Source organism: Phyllobates terribilis, unplaced genomic scaffold, assembly GCF_046119375.1.
Source record: "Phyllobates terribilis strain yellow unplaced genomic scaffold, ASM4611937v1 Scaffold_5__5_contigs__length_657084704, whole genome shotgun sequence".
Classification (NCBI taxonomy): domain Eukaryota; kingdom Metazoa; phylum Chordata; class Amphibia; order Anura; family Dendrobatidae; genus Phyllobates; species Phyllobates terribilis.
Window position 1 is genome coordinate 212288569 of NW_027362765.1, and position 23550 is coordinate 212312118.

Below are 23550 nucleotides of genomic sequence, written 5' to 3' on the forward strand. Positions count from 1 at the left end.
TCACCTGTCCAACGAGAAGATTATCCATATGAAAAACCTTAGGTCCCATGTCCTAATCCATCTCAGCAACATCTGGATTTCATGACTGAGCGGTGGCAAGATGCGACTGCTCAGTCATGAATTCAGGAAGGCACAGCTGCCCATGGAAACCGCTTCGCTGACATCAATGAGGTCACCGCAGGTCAGTGAAGCGGTTCCCTGGGGCAGATCAGTGTCCTCCTGGATTCATGACTGAGCTGTTGCATCTTGCCACTGGGGAAGACTGCAATTGGAGTATATACCCGCCCTTACATATACATTTATACAGGATTAGTCAAAAAGTTTTGAGCTTCTTTAACTATCGCAACTTATACTTCAAAGTTTTCTTAATGGAGACAACCCTTTTAAGTCGTGTTGTTGGTCTGCTTAAAATCGATTTCTACTCGCATCATAACTTTTGGCAGATGTACCAAACGCTTCAGAGCAATTTACGGTTGTTGACAATGCAGGTAGTATTTTTCTTACATTTCTGGATGTGTATCCATCAGAATAGTTCCATGGGTAGTAGTAGCTGTAGTCATTTATAAAAAGTATATATCCTTATTGCTCCCGGAAACGCACAGCGATAATAAAGACAGTAAACTTCAGCATCCATATCCAGCTGATTTATTTGAGCCCCACTCCCCACAAATAAATAAAATGTACAAACAGAAATGGTATAAAACAAAAGATAAACAGTGCATCAATATACTGGAAAGAGAGAGGCAGACAGGCAATGTCCAGTGCAAAGGCTGCTGTTTAACCCTATAGTAACTGGAGAGGCCAACAGCAATGGTTTAAGCACCCTATCAGGGCGTTTAATGTTGTAAAGATGTCTGACAATGGGCCATTTCCTGATGCGCTACAATCACATGAGACATTGCAAGAAAAGTTAAGGATCAAGAGTTTAACTTCTATAAACTTCATATTGGGTGAAAGATGGACTGAAAATAAAGGGCTCATTCGACTCTTTTGCACATGCTATAGGGTTAAAGAGGACCGGTCACTTGCCATAAATATGGAATTTGTGTTGTACCTGGTGTAAGGACCAGGTGGTACTCTTTACGGGTGGAAGAAAGGTGATTCCGGCAGCTAAACAGAAAAGGGTTCTTTACAGTTAGAGCAGTCAGACTGTGGAATGCCCGACCACAAGAGGTAGTAATTGGCAGACTCCATAACAACTTTTAAAAAAGGGCTGGATGATTTCCTCGATACAGATAACATTGTGGGTTACAGTTAATTTAGTGACAAAATATATAATTGGTGGAGAAAGGTTCAACTTGACGGGCCTAGTTACATGGGCTGAATATGTAAATGTCATTGTTCCGTTATGGAGAAATGGCACCCTCCTCACTGTATATACATTTAGCGTTGTTAGCCAAGGGGGTGTGACCCTCAAAAAATCTCCCATAAAGGAAGAAATGGGGACCATGGCCACTTGGTTAACAAAAGTAGATAAATAGTAAAGCAGGGGTCATATCTTAAGAATGGAGAGGTGCTGAAACAAAACAAAACAGCTGCATTTACACCAAGTAAAATAATTACATATTTATGACAGGTCCTCTTTATGTCTTCCAATAACCAATTAATATTTGAGGCAAAATAACTACAATAGTAGAAAACTATTCTCAGTGACTGATCATCCCTACTAAAATATATAAAAGGCCATTGTGTACACTGAGAATGTGAACATCATTTTCTAGTATCTTATCTGCTGAGCGTTATCAGTGCGCAAAGTTACAAGATCCTGTTCTGATCGCTCAAGATAGAGACCTTGTGAGCATCACCGTCCATATCAATATATTAATATCTGCATCACAACTAGCTTGGGTGTGTTTAGTTACTGACTGGCGAGACTCAAACATGAGAAAAATCTGTACTTTTACAACTCGGCATGGAAGATAGTAATTAAGAAAAACGTTGACACTTTAGTTTACACGAATGAGCCTTTTATCTTTCTTATAGTAGGTCTTTTTCACAGACAATACTGTTTTACATTATTCCATACTTTTAAAAGACCATTATAAACGTGCAGATATGGGGTTGATCTGCAGGTTAACAGCATTCTGACACTGTGTGACGCATGCGCTGAGAGCCCCGCTGGCAGGAGGAAATAAACTTCATTACCCCCGGCAGGATTCGGTTTCCAGTCACTGCTCTAGTGACGAGTCAGCTGTCAGTCAGTGCCAGATGGTTACAGCCACCGCTCTCTATACACTGCGCAGTGACTGAAAAAATGCCGGCACCAGCCCTATGACTGGAAGCTGAACGCTGCCGGCGGGAATAAACTTTATTTCCTCCCAGCAGCGGGTCCCAGTGTGGGCGCCGCACTGCGTCAGAACACTATGAACCTGTACATTAACACCATATCTGCAACTTAATAGTGTTATTCTCCATGACACGTTCCCTTGGAAGAAAACTAACCTCCAGCATACCAAGACAGTCCAAATATTGGCAATCAAAAGCATAAAGAATATTACCATCCCAAATATAAAATGGCCATGTATTCATAAATCCATCAAAAATGACCGAATGTCAGTTTTGTAAAAATATAAACGTTCCAATTATCTGAACATAAACAACAACTTGGGCCACTGCTGTACTGACTTGTGTGACAAATTGTTATAAATACCGTATAAATGCTATTTAATTTACACTGGCCTATGTGTAATGATCTAATAATGTTATTTAGTGGACTATTACAATAAAGGGGTTTTCTAATACTTTAAAGAACTCCCTGCAGAAATGTTATTGCCTGATACCTTCTGAATATGTAAGTAGTATAAAGGACATGTGTTTAACCGCCTATCACCAGCCATGTCCTGATCCTCTTCTGAACCACGTGACCGCAATTGATCTTAGCCGGCTCCCACAGTGGCCTCAGTGTAGACTGGAACAGCTTTCCCAATGTTGGCCAATATTAGCCTTGATGGAGGTCTCATAGGCTCACTTTGGTAAACCAACTGATCCTCCACACAGTAGATGCTGTGTGAGTCGGGCAAGCTGAATTGTGGTTCAGAAGAGGATCGGAACCAGAGAACACTGTGAACAGTACTTAAACCCATCCAAACTGCACTACGTAAATCATTCATAAGGGATTGGGTAATAACTTTGCTAGAAGTCCTCCTTTAACATTGTTGGCCCATTGCCACGCCTTCGGGGTGCTGATCTGCAAAATCCTCATAGATCCAACCCCACCAATCAAACTTTGACGACCTATCTTAAAGACAGACCATATTATAAAGTGTACCTCGAATCCGTGTGGCCGTTGAGTCTCCACAAAATTGGGTAAAAACTATGTCTAATAAGTATTTGGCCTTAAATGCAAGGGTCTAGAAAATATTTACTTGGCTGCTTGTACCTTGAGCTAAATTATTGGATCTAGCCATATATTAATTGCATTGTATACAATGATTATCACATGGGATACAGTATCACCCTGCTTATGATTACAAAATAAAAAAGTACTTGGGAAGTAAAAGTGGTTGAGAAAACAAAGAAAAAACTGCAAGAGAAAGACTCAGAACATAGCATCATCTCCATCCATGTATGATCCAATAGTCGCGTGCCTTCTATGCAAACATGTCGCGGTATATAGTGGTTGCATCTGTTCACCTAAAGTAGCAAGTAATTCACATAAAATGTGAAAAGCGCTGCTTGAAGCCCCCCTGGGCAACGATAACCTTCAGTTGACTTTCTGACCTAAACCAATAAAGCCACGGTCTCTTCTCAACATTGCTTCATGCAGAGCAGCGATCTATACTGCAGCACGTTTGTTAGAAGGCAACAGTGATTTTCCATGAAGCTTTACCTTGTCAAAATCATTGAACTGTAAAAAATTATTAATACACAGTCCTTATTTGTCCTTTAGGATGTGGACCATATGGCAGCTCTATGCCACAGATGGGCACTGCCCTATCTCACCACATCCCACATTGTAAACAGGCCTTCTTCTACCCGTCAGTTTTATTTCAGGATTAACGTTGCTTCAGTTCCATCTTTCTTAGTTAGATACAAGCCATGGTGAAGATGGTATTCTCTCCGTAGGAAGGCATAAAAATAATCGGACACAAGCAAAATCTAAAAGGGATTAAAATAAAAGAAAACCTTAGTAATAAACTGGCATGTGGGATGCACAAACTTTGATGCAAACTATGTCCCAATAGACTCATTTTCTAAAGCAAGAACAATTAAAAGGGTTGTCCAGTACTTTTAAAAATATGCCAATGTAGATAAATAGAAGCTTCTTTCTAACCACCTCCTGGTGCTGTTTCTGCCTGTGAGCGGCGCTATCGGTGGCCTCTCACAGGCAGCACGTGACCCCCGGCTGACATCACATCAAGTGAGGCGTGACTCAGCGCTGGGGTCCCCGCGGTGGCTGCTGGGTTACCCCACCACGTCACACCCAGCATCCACCGCGCGCTTTCCCAATGAATGGGGAGAGGGAGCGGTGGATGCCGAGTGTGGTGGAACGCGGAAGAGGGACCCTCGGCTGCAGCCTGGACTTGTCGTGACGTCAGCGGATGTCAGAGCCGGCAGCAGCCGGGGGTCACGTGCTGCCACCGATAGCGCCGCTCACAGGCAGAAACAGCATCAGGAGGTAATTAGAATGAAGCTTCTAGTTATCATTAAAACACATTTAAAAATATGCCAAAATACTGGACAACCCCTTTAACCCCTTAATAACATCTGACGTACTAATACGCGTCTGTGCCCTGGGACTTAAGAGCCAGACCCGTATTAGTACGTCATCGCGATCGCGCGCGCACACAGGCTGTGCGGGCGCGATCGCCGCCGGGTGTCAGCTGATAGTACCGGGTGTCAGCTAGTACCGGGTGTCAGCTGTGACAATGTGCAGGGAGTGGTCCTGCAACGCTCCCAGCACATTAACCCCTGCGATCGAAGTCGATCGCAGCCGATCGCAGCATTGCGGGGGCAAGGGGAGGTGATCGCAGATACTCACCTCCTCTTCCGGCTTCCAGCGCTGTCTGCAAAGGCTTCCCGGGTGTTGCCATGACGACCCGATGTCGTCATGACAACATCTGGGTCACCAGACAGCAGGAAAATTGTTTGGACATGCGCAGTGCATCTCCAAACAATCTTCTCCCTGTGCAGCGCTGATAGCCTGTATGACACAGGGATGGTGCTGCATTCCTGTGCCATGCAGGCGATCAGAGAAAAAAAAGTGAAAGTCCCATAGTGGGACAACGTAATAAAGTATAAAAACTGTCAGTAAGTGAAAAAAAAAAAAAAAATTGCAAAAATATATATATAAAAAAAAAAATAATCCACCAAAAATAAAAATATAATGTACCCATCAATAAATATTATTATAAAAAAAAACAAAAAAAACAATAAAAGTACACATATTTGGTATCGCCGCGTCCGGAACAACCTGACCTATAAAACTGTCCCACTAGTTAACCCCTTCAGTGAACACGGTAAAAAAAAAAAAAAAAACGAAGCAAAAAACAATGCTTTATCACCATACCGCCAAATAAAAAATGGAATAACACGCGATCAAAAAGACGAATATAAATGAAAATGGTACCGCTGAAAACGTCATCTCGTCCCGCAAAAAACAAGCTGACATACAGCTCTATCAGCCGAAAAATAAAAAAGTTATAGCTCTCAGAATAAAGCGATGCTAAAAAATAATTTTTTCTATAAAATTGCTTTTATTATGTAAAAGTGCAAAACATAGAAAACCGATATAAATGTGGTACCGCTGTAAATGTACTGACCCGAAGAATAAAGCTACCTTATCAATTTTACCACACGTGGAACAGAATAAAAAAAAACAAAAAAAAACACAATTCCTGAATTGCTGGTTTTTGTTTATTCTGCCTCCCAAAAATTGGAATAGAAAGCGATCAAAAAATGTCACGTGCCTGAAAATGGCACCAATAACAACGTCAACTCATCCCGCAAAAAACGAGCCGTCACATGACTGTCTGCCAAAATCTGGAAAAATTATAGCTCTCAAAATATGGCGATGCAAAAACTAGATTTTACAAAAAATGCGTCTTTTTGTGTGTGACAGCTGTCAGTCATAAAAACCCCATATGATTCTGGTATTGCTGTAATCACACCGACCCGAAGAATAAAGTCGTCTAATCACTTATACCGCACGAGGAAAGGCGTCAAAAATAAACTCTTGGGTTAGGATTGGGCTAGGGTTAGGGCTGGGTTAGGGTTGTGATGGGGTTGGGATTTTTTTCAAAAGTAAGAAAAAAGATGACGATATGGCGACTAGTGTTGAGCGCAAGTGCTCGCTACTTGAGTTTGCATCGGGTGCTCTGGTATGCATTTAGTATCGTGGGTATTTGAGTGACATGCTCGAGTCTCTGCCCCATATGCTTCGCGGCCAAAAAAACTTTACGGGGATTGCCTGCCATGCACGAGCGATCCCCGCATGGTTTTTTTTGGGTGTCTAATAACCGTGAAACATGCGGAGCAGGGACTCGAGCATGTCACTCGAGCACACGCTGTACATGGTGCATACCTGAGTACCCGATGCAAACTCAAGTAGCGAGCACTTGCGCTCAAGACTAATGACAACTTATTCAATATGATGACCTAATGTAAACAAATTCTGTGTCGTACCTCTGGGTTCAAAATGTTCACTATACACCTTAATAAAATCCTTGAGGGGTATAGTTTCCAAAATGGGGTCACTTGTGGGGGAGCTCCACTGTTTAGGCACATCACGGGCTCTCCAAACGCGACATGGTGTCCGCTAACAAATTGAATGGAAAATCGGCTCAAATTGTTAGCAGACGCCATGTTGCGTTTGGAGAGCTACTGCGTGCACAAACATTGGAGCTCCCCCACAAGTGACCCCATTTTGGAAACTAGACCCCCCAAGGCACCTATCTAGATGCATAGTGAGCACTTGGAACCCCCAGGTGCTTCACAAATTGATTCGTAAAAATGAAAAAGTGAAAAAAAAAAAACACTTTTTCATATTTATGAATCAATTTGTGAAACACCTGGGGGTTCCAAGTGCTCACTATGCATCTAGATAGGTGCCTTGGGGGGTCTAGTTTCCAAAATGGGGTCACTTATGGGGGAGCTCCAATGTTTGGGCACACAGGGGCTCTCCAAACGCAACTTGGTGTCCGCTAACAATTTGAGCCGATTTTCCATTCAATTTGTTAGCGGATACCATGTTGCATTTGGAGAGTCCCTGTGTGCCCAAACATTGGAGCTTTCCCACAAGTGACCCCATTTTGGAAACTAGACCCCCCAAGGCACCTATCTAGATGCATAGTGAGCACTTGGAACCCCCAGGTGCTTCACAAATTGATTCATAAAAATGAAAAAGTGTTTTATTTTTCACTTTTTCATTTTTACGAATCAATTTGTGAAGCACCTGGGGGTTCCAAGTGCTTACTATGCATCTAGATAGGTGCCTTGGGGGGTCTAGTTTCCAAAATGGGGTCACTTGTGGGGGAGCTCCAATGTTTGGGCACACAGGGGCTCTCCAAACACAACATGGCGTCCGCTAATTATTCAAGCAAATTTTACAATCAAAAAGTCAAATGGCGCTCCTTCCCTTCCGAGCCCTGCCGTGCGCCCAAACAATGTTTTTTCCCCACATATTGGGTATCTGCGTGCCCAGGGGAAATTGCACAACAAAGTTTGGGGTCCATTTTTTCTTGTTACCTCTGTGAAAATAAAAAAAATTGGGTCTAAAGTAACAGTTTTGTGAAAAAAGTTAAATGTTCATTTTTTTCTTCCACATTCAAAAAATTCCTGTGAAGCACCTGAAGGGTTAATAAAGTTCTTGAATGTGGTTTTGAGCACCTTGAGGGGTGAAGTTTTTAGAATGGTGTCACTTTTGGGTATTTTCTGTCATAAAGACCTCTCAAAGTGACTTCAAATGTGATGTGGTCCGTAAAAAATGGTTTTGTAAATTTTGTTGGAAAAATGAGAAATCGCTGGTCAACTTTTAACCCTTATAGCTCCCTAACAAAAAAAAATTTTGATTACAAAATTGTGCTGATGTAAAGTAGACATGTGGGAAATGTTATTTATTAACTCTTTTGTGTGACATATCTCTCTTATTTAACCCCTTCAGGACCCAGCCTATTTTGACCCTAAAGACCTTGGCATTTTTGTCAATTCTGACCAGTGTCCCTTTACGAAGTAAAAACTCTGGAACACTTCAACGGATCCTAGCGATTCTGAGATTGTTTTTTCGTGACATATTGGGCTTCATGTTAGTATTAAATTTAGGTCGATAATATTTGCGTTTATTTGTGAAAAAATCAAAAATATGGGAAAAATTTTGAAAATTTTGCAATTTTCAAATTTTGAATTTTTATTCTGCTAAACTAGAGAGTGATGTGACACAAAATAGTTAATAAATAACATTTCCCACATGTCTACTTTACATCAGCACAATTTTTGAAAAAAAAAAAATTTTTGGTAGGAAGTTAGAAGGGTTCAAAGTTCATCAGCAAATTTTCTTTTTTCCAGCAAAATTTGCAAAGCCATTTTTTTTAGTGACCACATCACATTTGAAGTCCCTTTGAGGGGTGTACATGACAGAAAACACCCAAAAGTGACACCATTCCAAAAACTGCACCCCTCAAGCTACTCAAAACTACATTCAAGAAGATTATTAACCCTTCAGGTGCATCACAGGAACTAAAGCCACATGGAAGAAAAAAATGAACATTTTTATTTTTCTAACAAAAATTTTCTTTTAGCCTAAATTTTTTAATTTTCACATGGGTAACAGGATAAAATGCATCCTAAAATTTGTTGGTCAATTTCTCCTTAGTACACTGATACCTCATATGTGGTCATAAACCACTGTTTGGGCACACGGCAGGGCTCAGAAGGGAAGGAGCGCCATTTTACTTTTTGAATGGAAAATTAGCTCCAAAAGTCAAATTGCGCTTCTTCTCTTCTGAGCCCTGTCATGTGCCCAAACAGTGGTTTACGACCACATATGAGGTATCAGTGTACTCAGGAGAAATTGACCAATACATTTTAGGATGCATTTTATCCTGTTACCCATGTGAAAATTAAAAAATTTAGGCTAAAAGAAAATTTTTGTGAAAAAAAAAGTACTTTTTTGTTTTCACAGATCATTTTGTGAAGCACCTGGGGGTTCCAAGTGCTCACTATGCATCTAGATAGGTGCCTTGGGGGGTCTAGTTTCCAAAGTGGGGTCACTTGTGGGGGAGCTCCACTGTTTAGGCACATTAGGGGCTCTCCAAACGCAACATGGTGTCCGCTAACAATTTGAGCCGATTTTCCATTCAATTTGTTAGCGGACACCATGTCGCGTTTGGAGAGCCGCTGTGTGGCCAAACATTGGAGCTCCCCCACAAGTGACCCCATTTTGGAAACTAGACCCCCCAAGGCACCTATCTAGATGCATAGTGAGCACTTGGAACCCCCAGGTCCTTCACAAATTAATCCGTAAAAATAAAAAAGTGTTTTTTTTTCCACTTTTTCATTTTTATGAATCAATTTGTGAAGCACCTGGGGGTTCCAAGTGCTCACTATGCATCTAGATAGGTGCCTTGGGGGGTCTAGTTTCCAAAATGGGGTCACTTGTTGGGGAGCTCCAATGTTTGGGCACACAGCGGCTCTCCAAAAGCAACATGGTGTCCGCTAACAAATTGTCGGCTCAAATTGTTAGAAGACACCATGTTGCGTTTGGAGAGCCGCTGTGTGGCCAAACATTGGAGCTCCCCCACAAGTGACCCCATTTTGGAAACTAGACCCCCCAAGGCACCTATCTAGATGCATAGTGAGCACTTGGAACCCCCAGGTCCTTCACAAATTAATCCGTAAAAATAAAAAAGTGTTTTTTTTTCCACTTTTTCATTTTTATGAATCAATTTGTGAAGCACCTGGGGGTTTCAAGTGCTCACTATGCATCTAGATAGGTGCCTTGGGGGGTCTAGTTTCCAAAATGGGGTCACTTGTTGGGGAGCTCCAATGTTTGGGCACACAGGGACTCTCCAAACGCAACATGGTTCCAATTTGTTAGTGGACACCATTGTGTAGTGTATGTCAGGTTGGTGTGCGGTGTGGTATATTGTAGTGTATACACCACACACACACACACACACTACAACACACACACCAACCTGACATAGCCTACTAAGCTGAGTACGCCCTAGACTGGGATGAGTGGGACGGGCGGGACATTTTGTGTGCTGTGTGCGTGTGTAAAAAAAAAAAAAAAAAAAAAAAAAAAAAAAAAAATCGAAACTTTATTATAGTGTGAGTGTACGTGTGTGTGTGTGTGTGCTTGGTGTAACCTTCTGCAGTCACGTGTGGGGGCTGTCAGGCGTAGGGGGCTGTCAGGCGTAGGGGGGCTGTCAGGCGTAGGGGGGCTGTCAGGCGTAGGGGGGCTGTCAGGCGTAGGGGGGCTGTCAGGCGTAGGGGGGCTGTCAGGCGTAGGGGGGCTGTCAGGCGTAGGGGGGCTGTCAGGCGTACGGGGCTGTCAGGCGTAGGGGGGGGGCTGAAGAGATGGAGGAGCCAGCAGCTGCAGCAAGGGGGGTGATCACTGGGGCAGGAGCCGGCAGTAGCAAGGGGGGTGATCACTGGGGCAGGAGCCGGCAGCAGCAAGGGGGGTGATCACTGGGGCAGGAGCCGGCAGCAGCAAGGGGGGTGATCACTGGGTTTGCGGGGGGGGGGGGGATGATCACTGGGATGGGGGGGTGCACACTGGGGATGGGGAGTGAACACTGGGGGGGTGAACACTGGGGTCAGGGGGGGTGAACACTGGGGACAGGGGGGGTGAACACTGGGGACAGGGGGGGTGAACACTGGGGACAGGGGGGGTGAACACTGGGGACAGGGGGGGTGAACACTGGGGACAGGGGGGGTGAACACTGGGGGAGGGGTGATTATTGGGAGGTGGGGGGTGATATCACTGGGACTGGGGGATGGTGGGTTTGATCACAGGAGCAGGGCATTTACACTGAGCCTGCTGCTGCTGTGATCACAGTCCACCGGCTGTCAGAAGGAGAGCAGCAGCCGGTGGATGAAGACGTGGGAGAGGGAGCGGAGGTCGGGGTGCAGGTATGAAAGTGGAGGGGGGGTCGGGGGTGGAGGGGGGGGCAGGGTGGAGTGGAGGGGGGGTCGGGGGGGAGCGGGGGCAATACTACCTGATGCAGATCAGCGGCGGCAGCAGGCGATCAGCGGCGGCAGCAGGCGATCCACGGGGGGGCAGCTGCAGAGGGTCCACGGGGGGCAGCAGCAGAGGGTCCACAGGAGGCAGCAGCAGAGGGTCCACAACGGCCGGCACCTGATCCATGGACGGGCAGTTGCGGCCATCATTAAAAACTCCCTCCACATCTGATTGGGGCTAGTATCCATGTGACGCTAGCCCCCCAATCAGATCTGGGGGGAGGGGGGGACAGAGGTGACACTCCCCCCAGCCAATGGCTGATGCTGTAAGCATCAGGCCATGCCCAGATTTAAATATTACACCAATTTTCATTGGTGAAATATTTAATTCATACCGATTGGCAGTTTCATTAAAAGTGAAAATGAAACAGCCAATCGGAGGGGTCCCAGGCACGGGGGGGTTAATCCACCCCCCGGGGGGTCGACTTCAGGATGTCCAGTTGCAGTAGCAACTGTGACACCTGAGCGACCCCGCTCGCAGGCGCTGCAGGGGGTCTTTCCCTCCATGTCACAGACGCTGTGACATGGGTCGGGAACGAACTGTTTTCCATGTCACAAACGGTGTGACACGGGTCGGGAAGGGGTTAAGGGCATAAAAATTCAAATTTTGAAAATTGCAAAATTTTCGCCAAATTTCCGTTTTTTTCACAAATAAACGCAAGTGATATCGAACAAATTTTACCACAATCATGAAGTACAATATGTCACGAAAAAACAATCTCAGAATCAGGGGGATCCGTTGAAGCGTTCCAGAGTAATTACCTCATAAAGTGACAGTGGTCAGAATTGTAAAAATTGGCCTGGTCATTAACGTGCAAACCACCCTCGGGGCTTAAGGGGTTAAAGTAATAAAACTCACCTGTGCCACATTAAATGAGAGTGTAATGGCATAGAAGAAATTTGAGTTGGCACTACCAGCGTATATCCACAAGTGCCAGAGGACCGGGAAGAGAAGTGAACACACCACCAGCATGCAGGAGACTATGAAGATGTTACGCAAAACTGCATGAAGAAGAAGACAAAGTTATTCAATAATGGAGCCTGTGGACTAAGCGGTGATCTACATTTCACCTCAAGTGTTTTTTAGCATTATGGCAAGCCACGACTATGCTATCCAGCCATATTAGATCATAAGGTTACAAGGGCAGTGGTATAACCACCAACTGGCACATCTGTTCTATGTGATTGAGCTCCTATTATGCCCCCATCATTGCACTGTAATGAATAATATAGTCCTATTCATGACAACGTGACTACCATCAACATTGGTTGCATATCTATTGGCTTAAAGGGCTTCTCCACTTTGGACAAAACCTTATTTGAAGAGTTTTCTTAATAACCAGTTCGCAAAATTACTGTTACTGTAATAAACTACCACTAGAGTTGGTGCCAATTGATTGGCAAGACTTGGTCCATTGGCCACATCAGTAATCTATGGCTGCTGGACAGGAGCCCTGAGAACTGCCTGCCACTTCCCAGCATCCATGGATCTTTATTTTGATTAGCCGGTTTAGTGAGATGTCACATTTGTGTCTAGCCACAACGATGACGTCACACCAGAAATCCTAATCAAAAGAAGAGCCACAGGTACCGTCAAGTAGGAGGTGGTTCTCACAGCTCCCATCCGACGGACAGTGATTACCGACGTGGCCGATAGTGCAAATCGATTCCCAGGATCCGGTCTAACTCTAACTATCACCACAGAGATCTTTCCAGAAACGTACATCTCGACAGATGAGACCACATTGGAAGGAGAGCCATGTAGAGAGCCACATCCCCCACGGTGGGGTACGACTTGAAGATGCAGATAATTGCAATCTGTATGAACATCAGGAATACTGGATGGTCTCTGCAAAAAGAAAAAGCCATGCATTATCTGGGATTGCTGCAATACAAAAGGCAATGTTTTTCTTAATTGGCGTTCATGTCACATGCGGTCAGCCAATCATTAACCGAGGCAGGTAGTGCACTTCCAGTGTCTTGAGGACGGGACTAGGAGGCACACTCCAGAGAGGGCCCAGTAATCATAGGAACATGAACTGCATGGGATCGGTTAGGGTAAGTACTGATTCTTTGTCATCTTTATCCTGCCTCAGCTCTTTTAATTTTTATTTCATAAATCAATAGCACACATGAAAATAAGCATCTTTGAACTATATCTTATCAGAGAAATCTGCTTGTTTCTCCACCTGGACTGATCTTTCATTCTTAAAGTTCTCAGTTCATGGGTAAAATCTGAGAATGAATGATCAGTCCTGGAGAAGAAAGAAGCAGATTTCTCTGATAAGATATATTACAAAGTTGCTTTTCATGTGTACTAATTATTTAATGATTAAAAAGAAACGTTACTCTTCAAGAATTTAATTTAAATTCCACGTTTAATACCTTTCACTGTTAAAGGTTTACTGCAAGGTATCCATTTGGCGTGAGTTATTTGGACTTTGTATAGTAATGGCATACAAACTTGCTAAGCACTCATAACTATAATGTGATATCAGAGCATGCCTCCCAATACAGAACAAAAAATTGGGGGTGGGGGATGGGGGAGTGGCGAGAATCTCTAAACATGGGACACATTCAAGTCTGTTACTTACTTTAACTTAATGGTCAGTGGCACGGTGTAAAAGAACACATTAATCTGAAAGACACAGACGAAGAACAGGCTGAAGTGTGCGAACATCTCTGCAAAGAAGTACCAGAACAGGCCGATGTTCGGGGTCAAGTCAGGAACGGAAAGTCTAAAACAGATGTAAAAAGGCAAACTAGTCAATACATGATTGATAAGGTCAGAGCTCCAATACATAAATAAAACCTTAAAGGGGCTGTCCAGGTTTTAACTTACTGATTGGTGAGGGTCCAACCACTTGGACCTGTACCAGCAGAACTAAGCTCTTTTATCCCAGATGGTGCAGAGTGGTAGCGCACATCCTCGTCTGCTGCTCCATCAATTCCTTATGGGACTGCCAGCCCCAAACTAAGCTTTTTCAAGCATCCCCATAGAGAATGAATGGAGCGGCGGTGCAGGTCCTAGTGGTCCGATCCCCACTGATCTATTAGTTACACCTATCCTGGCAATAAGTGACATCTTGTTTTATGTATGAGAATGTGACACGACAGAACGCCATCTTCTAACTGGAACAGCAGAGCAATGGCGCCTCCTAGAGGAGCTGACAAATTAAGGTTCACACAGTATGATGTCTAGGTATTCCCGCAAAGTTTTTTCTTTTTACCTTTTGCGCTGGAGGAGGAAGGGACTCGTTAAAGGCCCGTGGCTAATCGCAAATTTACTATGGTTTACACCAGAAATCTTGTGAAGATTTCTATTTTCTGGCACACAGAATGCTCCTCTTAATAAATTTGGCATGTCGTACTTCAGAATTTGTTACCAAATAATACATTTTCCCCAAAGTGCTTAGTAGGGCTTGATGCTTTTCCAATCCTTTCTACAATGTGGATCCAGGGGCTTTGACAAGTAATCATATCAAATTAGTGATATGTTTATGACAGTTTGCCCTGATAACGACCAGTCATCCATAAAATGCACGGAGCGATTAACCAATACCAGCGTTTACCATGCCGATATTCATCTTCCTTACTAAATATCTAACATTAGAACTCCTACAGCTCTCGCTTCTTGTCTGCATAGTTCTCTGTACTTGAATGTTGCTCTATACACAGGAGTCAGTGTGTCCTGTATTCAGATGGCAGGAATTAGAAGTGTAATGCAAAGTTACAGATGGCTGCTCCATTGTAAAGGTCTCGTATGCTTTATTCCTGCACTTCTGTAACCATCTCCACCAGAACTAGTAGTTCCACTACCATAATATTTTAGTAACCTTTAAGACCACTGATTTTTTTTTTTTTTATGCCTGACTTCATCATTTAGAGTGGATTATATATAATCTCATTCATCATACTGAAATTCTTCCTACTTACATAAAGCCATAAACAGAATGTACAAAATCCCAGGAGTTCAACAAGAAGAAGGAATGGCAAACCAAGATGGCCAAGCTGCCCAGGTAAAGGGAGGAATACTGGCAGGTCAGAATCCAGAAGCCGGAACTGGACATCTTCACCGGTATAAACTCTCTCTGAGGAGAAACAGAATGCGTTAGTTCTCCTCTCCGCAGACATCACTACAACGTTATAACTTTAATATGGTACCTGGAGCAGATATAAGACAGCTGCAGGGAACAAGGTAACGGGGTACAGAGACTGGTAGGTGGCTAATGACAGGAACACTGCACTTAGGAGCGGGCTACCTAAGGAAAAACCAGGACAACATGAGTAAAGCATGCCGTTATTGTACACACCATAGTAAGCAAACACTGATATATACTGGGATGTGGAGACAATGGTGGAAACATTTATACACACTAAGGTCCCGACTCATCAAGATGGGGGTTTTGTACTCCAGTCTGGGTGAAGGGTTCACTGGAGTCAGTTGCACCAAACTCATTCAGAGGCGTGCGAATCTCAATAAATTTGGAGCATCTTTCAGCTGCCGTGTACTGGAGTACACGTCATACCTTATGATGAATCTGTCAGCCGTGCTCGATCACGCCCCCCTCTCCATGAAGCTCTACCCATTTTTCAAAAATTTGGCGGAGCTGACTGGGAATGGCAAAAAATTGCCCGAAGCTGCACAGTTTTTGTGCAACTATGAGGTGGTGACTTTCATACAGTTTTAAGCCAAAATTCTGGTGAAAATGGTTTAGTGAATTTGGGCATAAATATTTTAAAACATGCCCATTACCGACACACCCAGAGATGACGTCTTGAAGGGAACCTGTCACCAGAAAAAACACTATTAACCTGCAAATATGGGGTTAATCTGCAGGTTAATAGTGTTACTACCCTGCCCGATGCCTGCACTTAGCTGAACGCTGGGGGAGAAAATGCCATTTATTCCCCAGAACCCCCCCACAGCATTCCACTTTCAGTCATAGGTGCGGCGCTGTTGTGGGTTCAGTCACTGCACCCCCGGCTGACACTGGCTCTGCATTGGGGCTGGCTGTCAGTCAGTACCAGTGCGCGGTTACAGTGGCCGTTCTGTGTTCTCAGAGCAGTGACTGAACCCGCAACACCGCCGCCCCTGTGACGGAAACTGGAACGCTGCGGTGGGGGTTCTAAAGTTCATTTTCTCCCACAAAGTTCAGTTAAGTGCAGGTGCCGGGCAGGTTAGTAACGCTAGTAACCTGCAGATTAACCCCATATCTGCAGGTTAATAGCGTTTTTTCTGGTGACAGGTTTGCTTTAAGGCAGTTTTGATGTTGCCTGATATTGTAAGGTTTCTACTTTTGACACTTTCTTTTTGTTAACATGTATTTCTAGGATAAGAGGCTTAGGACTCATTCAGACGTCCGTTTTTTATGTACAAGTTCTTTGTTTTTCAGAGATAGAACTCATACCTAGTATAGTACATGGGGCTGTTCACAAATCCGATATTTTGGCGGACTGTGTGGTCTGCACAAAATCACCGAGATGTGTCGGATCAAAGTTGTCAAATCAAGCCAATGCGTCCGTGAAAAACAAAAAACAAACAGCACTCGGAAGCCACCTGAGTGCCATCTGTTTTTCACAGACTGTTTGTTAGGAGAAGGTACAGTAGATAAACTTTTTTTTCTCTCAACTGATGAAGCTTGGACTAAACTTAGATAACACTGCATAAAACCACTAATGAAACTAGGTCGGTTTTCTCATGTGGAAAAAAAGGACATCTGAATGGGCCCTTACAGGGTGTCCTATTGCTAGGACTGACAAATCGCCTATAATCTGCCAATACCCCAACAGCACAAACCACAGAGGAAATGAAGCATTACACAGCTGGAATTAGTAATAGAGCCTGGCCCCCAGCCTGATACTCAGCAGCAAACTACCAGAGATGTGCGCAGCTTTTGCTAGTAGATTTATTATTCTCGCTTATATATGTCAATCATAAGTAATATCGTGCTTTCCTGGGAATTCTAGCACCTCTTCTATCCTTTATCAATATATTACCTATGGTAGTAAGGACAAACTAGTACATAAGTATTTACATTGAATTCCAAGTCACCTACTTCATATGTAAGGAGATTAGGGAATGCCTTAGGGAATATATACTCCCTGATACATATTAAAGGGGGTGTCCACTACTAGGACAACCCATTCTCAATTAGCATCTCTCCATCCAGTAAAATAACGCTTAGGCCATGTTCACACGTTCAGTATTTTATATCAGTATGTGTAAGCCAAAACACATACAGTACAGACCAAAAGTTTGGACACACCTTCTCATTTAAAGATTTTTCTGTATTTTCATGAATATGAAAATTGTACATTCACACTGAAGGCATCAAAGCTATGAATTACCACATGTGGAATTATATACTTAACAAAAAAGTGTGAAACAACTGAAAATATGTCTTATATTCTAGGTTCTTCAAAGTAGCCACCTTTTGCTTTGATGACTGCTTTGCACACTCTTGGCATTCTCTTGATGAGCTTCAAGAGGTAGTCACCGGAAATGGTTTTCACTTCACAGGTGTGCCCTGTCAGGTTTAATAAGTGTATATATACACACACACACAGAATCATCTGTCTGAATTTCTACAAACCAGACTCACCTTTTACAGTAGCCAAAATAAATAAAGCAATTATTGCATTATTGATGGCGCAGGTAGATTTGGCCACACATGATAGGACGGTGTACGGGTTCAACAAGTAGCTGGAAGAAGAAGGTTATTTATCCATTAATGAGAAAGGAAGAAAAACATGTGCTCACTACAATCATCTATTATATTGTATAACAGCTCTAATTAAAACATAACAGCACGTAACTGGATTAAAGTTATCCAGATCCCAGCTCATGAAGTGAAGCCACAGCTGATGACATCAAGCCGTAACCATTACAGTAAGGAGAAGAACCGATGGACAGCAGGAATATACAGACTCTGGCCATTACTATGTCAGTTCATATGACATCAAGAAATTTTTTTTCGGGCTATAAGACGCACTTTTTTCCTCCAAAATTTTGGAGGGGGAGTGTGTGTGTACATATATATGGTGTGGGGGCAGCGGTAGCAGTGGAGGAGCGGGGCACAGGAGGCAGCAGCCGCCCGCTGCAGACTACACTGTCTCCGCTGCTAAAGAAAATTAATATTCACTGCTCCTTAATAGCGGCACACAGTGTAGCCACGCTGCGGCTCCTGCCGGAATCGCCTGTGCCTGCCGTTAAAGGGTATGAATATTCAACCTCTCTCCACACCCATGGGCGTGGGGAGGGAGTGAATATTCATGCCCTTTAATGAGCAGGCACACGAGATAGCCAGCAGGAGCAGGAGCCGCAGCGCAGCTCCGCTGTGTGCCGGCTATGAAGGAGAGTGAAGTCACTGCTCCCCGCGCACACAGACCCGGCGTGGGGAGCAGTGACTTCCGGCAGCTGATCTCTCCATGTGAGCCGTGCATGGCAGTGACGTCATGCGCGGCTCACATGGAGAGATCAGTGCAGGCAGACAGGACGCAGCGCTGGAGGAGAGAAAAAAGGTGAGTAGTAGTGTTTATTTTTTTTTTATGGGCAGCATGATGGGGATTAGGGGGACCATGCATACCAGGATAAGGATGAGGGGTGCCATGCATACCAGGATGGAGGGGTGCCATGCATACCACAATGGAGGGATGCCAGGCATACCAGGATGGGGACCACGTATAAAAGGGAGGGGGCATATATACCAGGATGGAGGATATTGTCAGAATTGGGGGACATTACCCCTATCCCAGTGTCAGCAGAAGACCCCCTCCCCCTTAAAAGTGCATCATGACCACATTTTTTGCTTAAATTTTTTTTTTTTATTATTTTCCTCCTCTAAAACCTAGGTGAGTCTTATGGTCCGGTGCGTCTTATAGTCTGAAAAATACGGTATATAAATTAAAAAAAAAAAAAAATTCTAAAGAAAATGTAATTATGAATATATTCCTAAATAAATCACACTCATTTTGACTATGGAGATAATAGCTATAGAATTAAAACAGCCACCACCTTGTTACACTGACAGAAACCTGTCCTAGAATGTTAGTTCTGGAGCATGTGCAGTAGAAAGCTCTGCCCCCCCTGAATTCATGTGTAGGAAGATGTATTCCCAGTGGATATGCTCATGTAATACTGGAGATACCAGGGGGGTGCTGAGGTAAGAAGAGGCTGCTCACACTGCTGTCAACCAGGTCTATTTGATCTAATGCAGGAGATACCAGGACTGTTGAGGTAAGAAGATGCTGCTCACACTGTTGTCTACCAGGACATTCTTAACTAATACTGGAGTTATCAGGGGTACTGAAGTAAGAAGCTGCTCACGCTACTGGCCACCATGTCTTTATGATCTAATATTGGAAATACTGGGGTAAGTGGCGGCTGCTCACACTGCTATCCACCATGTCTATTTGATCTATTAATAGAGATACCAGGAATGCAGAGGCCATAAGAGGCCACTCAGATTGCTGTCCACCCTGTCTATCTGAACACTAAGTGTCTGCTGTAATGTACAGATTATCTCCATGTCACAGTTGTAGAGCTTCCTACTGCACATGCTCACAGGCACCTATTCTAATAGCACAGCTGGCCCTTGCCCTGCTTCGAGCAGGCTCGGCTTCTACACCCAAATGTGTAAAGTATGTACAGCATATGATGGAAAGGGATTAAAACCCAACAACAACAAAACTTAACATTAAATCCCTACCACAAAACACTTACAAAAGTGCCACTTTTAGCGGAATATAGTGCATTTCTGCTGGCATTCGGAGAAGTTCGTGAGCTCCAGTGGCATACTTGTTGAGCTCCAAGAATAGCTTCTGCTGTTTAAACTGTGGAGGAATAAAGAACAAAACAATGGCAAAAAAAAGGACTAAAACAATATAATTGACACCAATAATCAGCATATTAGCTACAGCTGTAACAAATACAATATTGCAAAAAAAATTAAATAAATAACTGACCAGCACCTCCTAACCAAATAAAGCAAGTGTGAACAGGTGCAAGCTGCAAAGACTGCATAATCTACAAACCAAAGAATACAGCAGCACTCTGTAAGAGCTAAGATGTATGCACATTATTGAATAAATGAAATTTGGATAGCATTACTGCTATATAGAATATACCTGTAAAATGAAGCTCTTTAGTGCACAAATTGGCTGCTGTATTTTTTTTATTTATAAATATATGAATTAATTTTACAGGAGGGCAAAAGTAGGTAACTTGAGGTTTACTGCAAAGTCAATTCTCCTCAATTCAGTTTTCAGCCCATATAACCATAAAACACACAAAATCACTTACCAGCACTTTGTTATATTCTTGAACTGCCAAATAAAGTGCAACTGCAGTAAGTGCATCTGTTAACTGAGAAGAAAAACACATAAATGCACACACCAGAATTCAAGTCAGCAAAATCTCAAGGTTTTTCTCAAGAAGATCAATATTGCATCATCCCATCCCTATTACAATGAATGGCTCTGAGCTGCAATGCCAGTTATAACCAACAGACAAGAGTGGTGCTATTTCAGAGGAAAAATTTTTTTTTTTCCCCCCAACCCTGAAAAAATCTTCTCCATTATAAAAGTTTCTTTCTAAACGTCAACTTACCATAAAGACTATTTCCGAGTAGTCAACAAGGAAATGGAAGAGATAAATTATAAGCGGTGTCTACAGGAAGAAAAGAGATTAGCAAAATTAGAATTAGGTTTGCCGTGATGGAAATATGGCTTATAAATATTTTTGGACCGCTGTATAAAAGAGAACAGCTGTTGATATCCCCAATTCATCTGATCCATCAATCAAAACCAGGTAGCTGTTAAGGGGTTATTTCATCTTATTAAATGGGTAAAACTTCAAACAGCAATCAACTTTGTAATTTACCTCTCCATTCTCAAGAAAGGAGGCATTTTTAATTCTGCATTGTTCAGCTCATTGCCAAGGTTACCAGCCACCTCAGGGGTGGTTGAGTCTCATAAGCATGGAGTGCACACTAGCTGTTTCCTCTGAAGCTTGAGTCGATATAAAATGTCAGCCTAGACTTAGTACCCTGATGAAGCCAGTCATGGCGAAACATGTCGTGAGGCTATGAGTAAATTTTAATCAGCTCTAGTGGTCTTGCAACTGATATCTATAACTGTCCTTAGAAAAGTTACCCTAGCTAGTGGACTGCAGCCATTAATCTAGGTAGGAGCTATATTAGCTTTAGGAGAGTGATATCCCATAGAGGAGTCCCAAAGAAATGCTACACAGCAATACCACCTGAGTTATTTTAATCTTTGTTAGACCATATTAATTATAATAAAAGTCATGTTTTAATCACACTATCCCTTAAGTTGGGTCCATTTACCCTTTGGGTAATTTGTTAGTATGATTTCTCATCTCTAAAGCGTTTTGTTAGACACTCAGTTCTCTATTGGTATAAAATGGACCGACTGACTCCTAAAATATATACCGTATTTTTCTGACTATAAGACGCAGCGGACCATAAGACGCAACTAGGTTTTAGAAGAGGAAAAAAAAAACATTTAAGCAAAAAATGTTGTCATGATGCACTTTTAAGGGGGAGGGGGTCTCCTGCTGATACTGGTATAGGGGTAATGTCCCCCAATTCTGACAATATCCCCCATCCTGGTATATATGCCCCCCCCCCTCTTCCTTTTATACGTGGTCCCCATCCCCATCCTGGTATGCATGGCACCCCTCATCCCTATCCTGGTATGCATGGCACCCCTCATCCCTATCCTGGTATGCATGGCACCCCTCATCCCTGTCCTGGTATGCATGGCACCCCTCATCCCTGTCCTGGTATGCATGGCACCCCTCATCCCTGTCCTGGTATGCATGGCACCCCTCATCCCTGTCCTGGTATGCATGGCACCCCTCATCCCTGTCCTGGTATGCATGGCACCCCTAATCCCTGTCCTGGTATGCATGGCACCCCTAATCCCTGTCCTGGTATGCATGGCACCCCTAATCCCCATCCTAGTATGCATGGCACCCCTAATCCCCATCCTGGTATGCAAGGCACAGCAATACCCATCCTGGTATGCATGGTACCCCTCATCACTATCCTGGTATGCATGGCACCCCTCATCCCTATCCTGGTATGCATGGTCCCCCTAATCCCCATCATGCTGCACATTAAAAAAATAAACACTACTACTCACCTTTCTTCTCTCCTCCAGCGCTGCTTCCTGTCTGCCTGCACTGATCTCTCCATGTGAGCCGTGCATAACGCCACTGCCATGCGCGGCTCACAAGGAGAGATCAGCTGCCGGAAGTCACTGCTCCCCACGCCGGGTCTGTGTGCGTGGGGAGCAGTGACTTCACTCTCCTTCATAGCCGACACACAGCGGAGCCTCGCTGCGGCTCTTGCTGCTGCCGGGCTATAGCGTGTGTCCGCTTGTTAACCCCTTCCCGACCCGTGTCACAGCGTCTGTGACATGGAAATCAGTTCGTTCCCGACCCGTGTCACAGCGTCTGTGACATGGAGGGATCGCGCCCCTGCAGCGCGTGCGAGCGGGGTCACTCAGGTGTCACAGTTGCTACTGCAACTGGACAACCTGTAGTTGACCCCACAGGGGGTGGATTAACCCCCCCCCCGTGCCTAAAACCCCTCCGATTGGCAGTTTCACTTTCACTTTAGTGAAACTGCCAATCGGAATGAATGAAATATTTCACCAATGGAAATTGGTGAAATATTTACTTTCTGGGCATGGCTTGATGCATATAGCATCAGCCATTGGCTGGGGGGAGTGTCACATCTGTGTCCCCCCCCCAGATCTGATTGGGTGGCTAGCGTCACATGGACACTAGCTCCAATCAGATGTCGAGCGGTGTATTTACTATGGCTGACCAAACTTTCCAGATCCATCCCTTCCGTGGAGCCCGAGGAGTTTGGTCACGCCGATCCGCTGCTGCCACAGATCATCTGCCCCGCCGCCGATCGTCTGCCACCTCCATCGCCGCCACCGATCCTCTGCACCCGCCGCTGCCTCTGCTGCTGATCCACTGCCGGTAGTATCCCCCACCCCTTATCAGATTTCCAGCCCCCACTTCCCCCCCGATCCTCCCCTCCATCCCCCCTCCACCCCAGTCCCAATTTCTCACCTGTACCCCGACCTCCGCTCCCTCCATCTTCCACGTCTTCATCCACCGGCTGCTGCTCTCCTTCTGACAGCCGGTGGACTGTGATCACAGGCAGCAGCAGGCTCAGTGTAAATCTCCTACGCCTGTGATCACACCACCATCCCACAGTCCCAGTGTAAATCTCCTGCGCCTGTGATCACACCACCATCCCCCAGTCCCAGTGTAAATCTCCTGCGCCTGTGATCACACCACCATCCCCCAGTCCCAGTGATTTTTCA

General features: G+C 44.2%; 1 protein-coding gene across 1 annotated transcript in view; it reads right to left on the bottom strand.

Annotated features, from left to right (window-relative positions):
* Window positions 1-629: 629 nt before the first annotated feature.
* PIGU (phosphatidylinositol glycan anchor biosynthesis class U) overlaps window positions 630-23550 on the bottom strand; it is a 29590-nt gene continuing 6669 nt past the window's right edge. Inside the window, exons 3-12 of the mRNA XM_073683772.1 lie at window positions 20792-20851; window positions 20486-20548; window positions 19907-20016; window positions 17787-17887; window positions 15346-15443; window positions 15118-15272; window positions 13776-13919; window positions 12906-13030; window positions 12041-12183; window positions 630-4098 (exon numbers count right to left, since the gene is read on the bottom strand). Coding sequence (XP_073539873.1) covers window positions 3985-4098; window positions 12041-12183; window positions 12906-13030; window positions 13776-13919; window positions 15118-15272; window positions 15346-15443; window positions 17787-17887; window positions 19907-20016; window positions 20486-20548; window positions 20792-20851 — 1113 coding nt within the window. The 3' untranslated portion in view covers window positions 630-3984. The remainder of the gene's footprint in view (window positions 4099-12040; window positions 12184-12905; window positions 13031-13775; window positions 13920-15117; window positions 15273-15345; window positions 15444-17786; window positions 17888-19906; window positions 20017-20485; window positions 20549-20791; window positions 20852-23550) is intronic.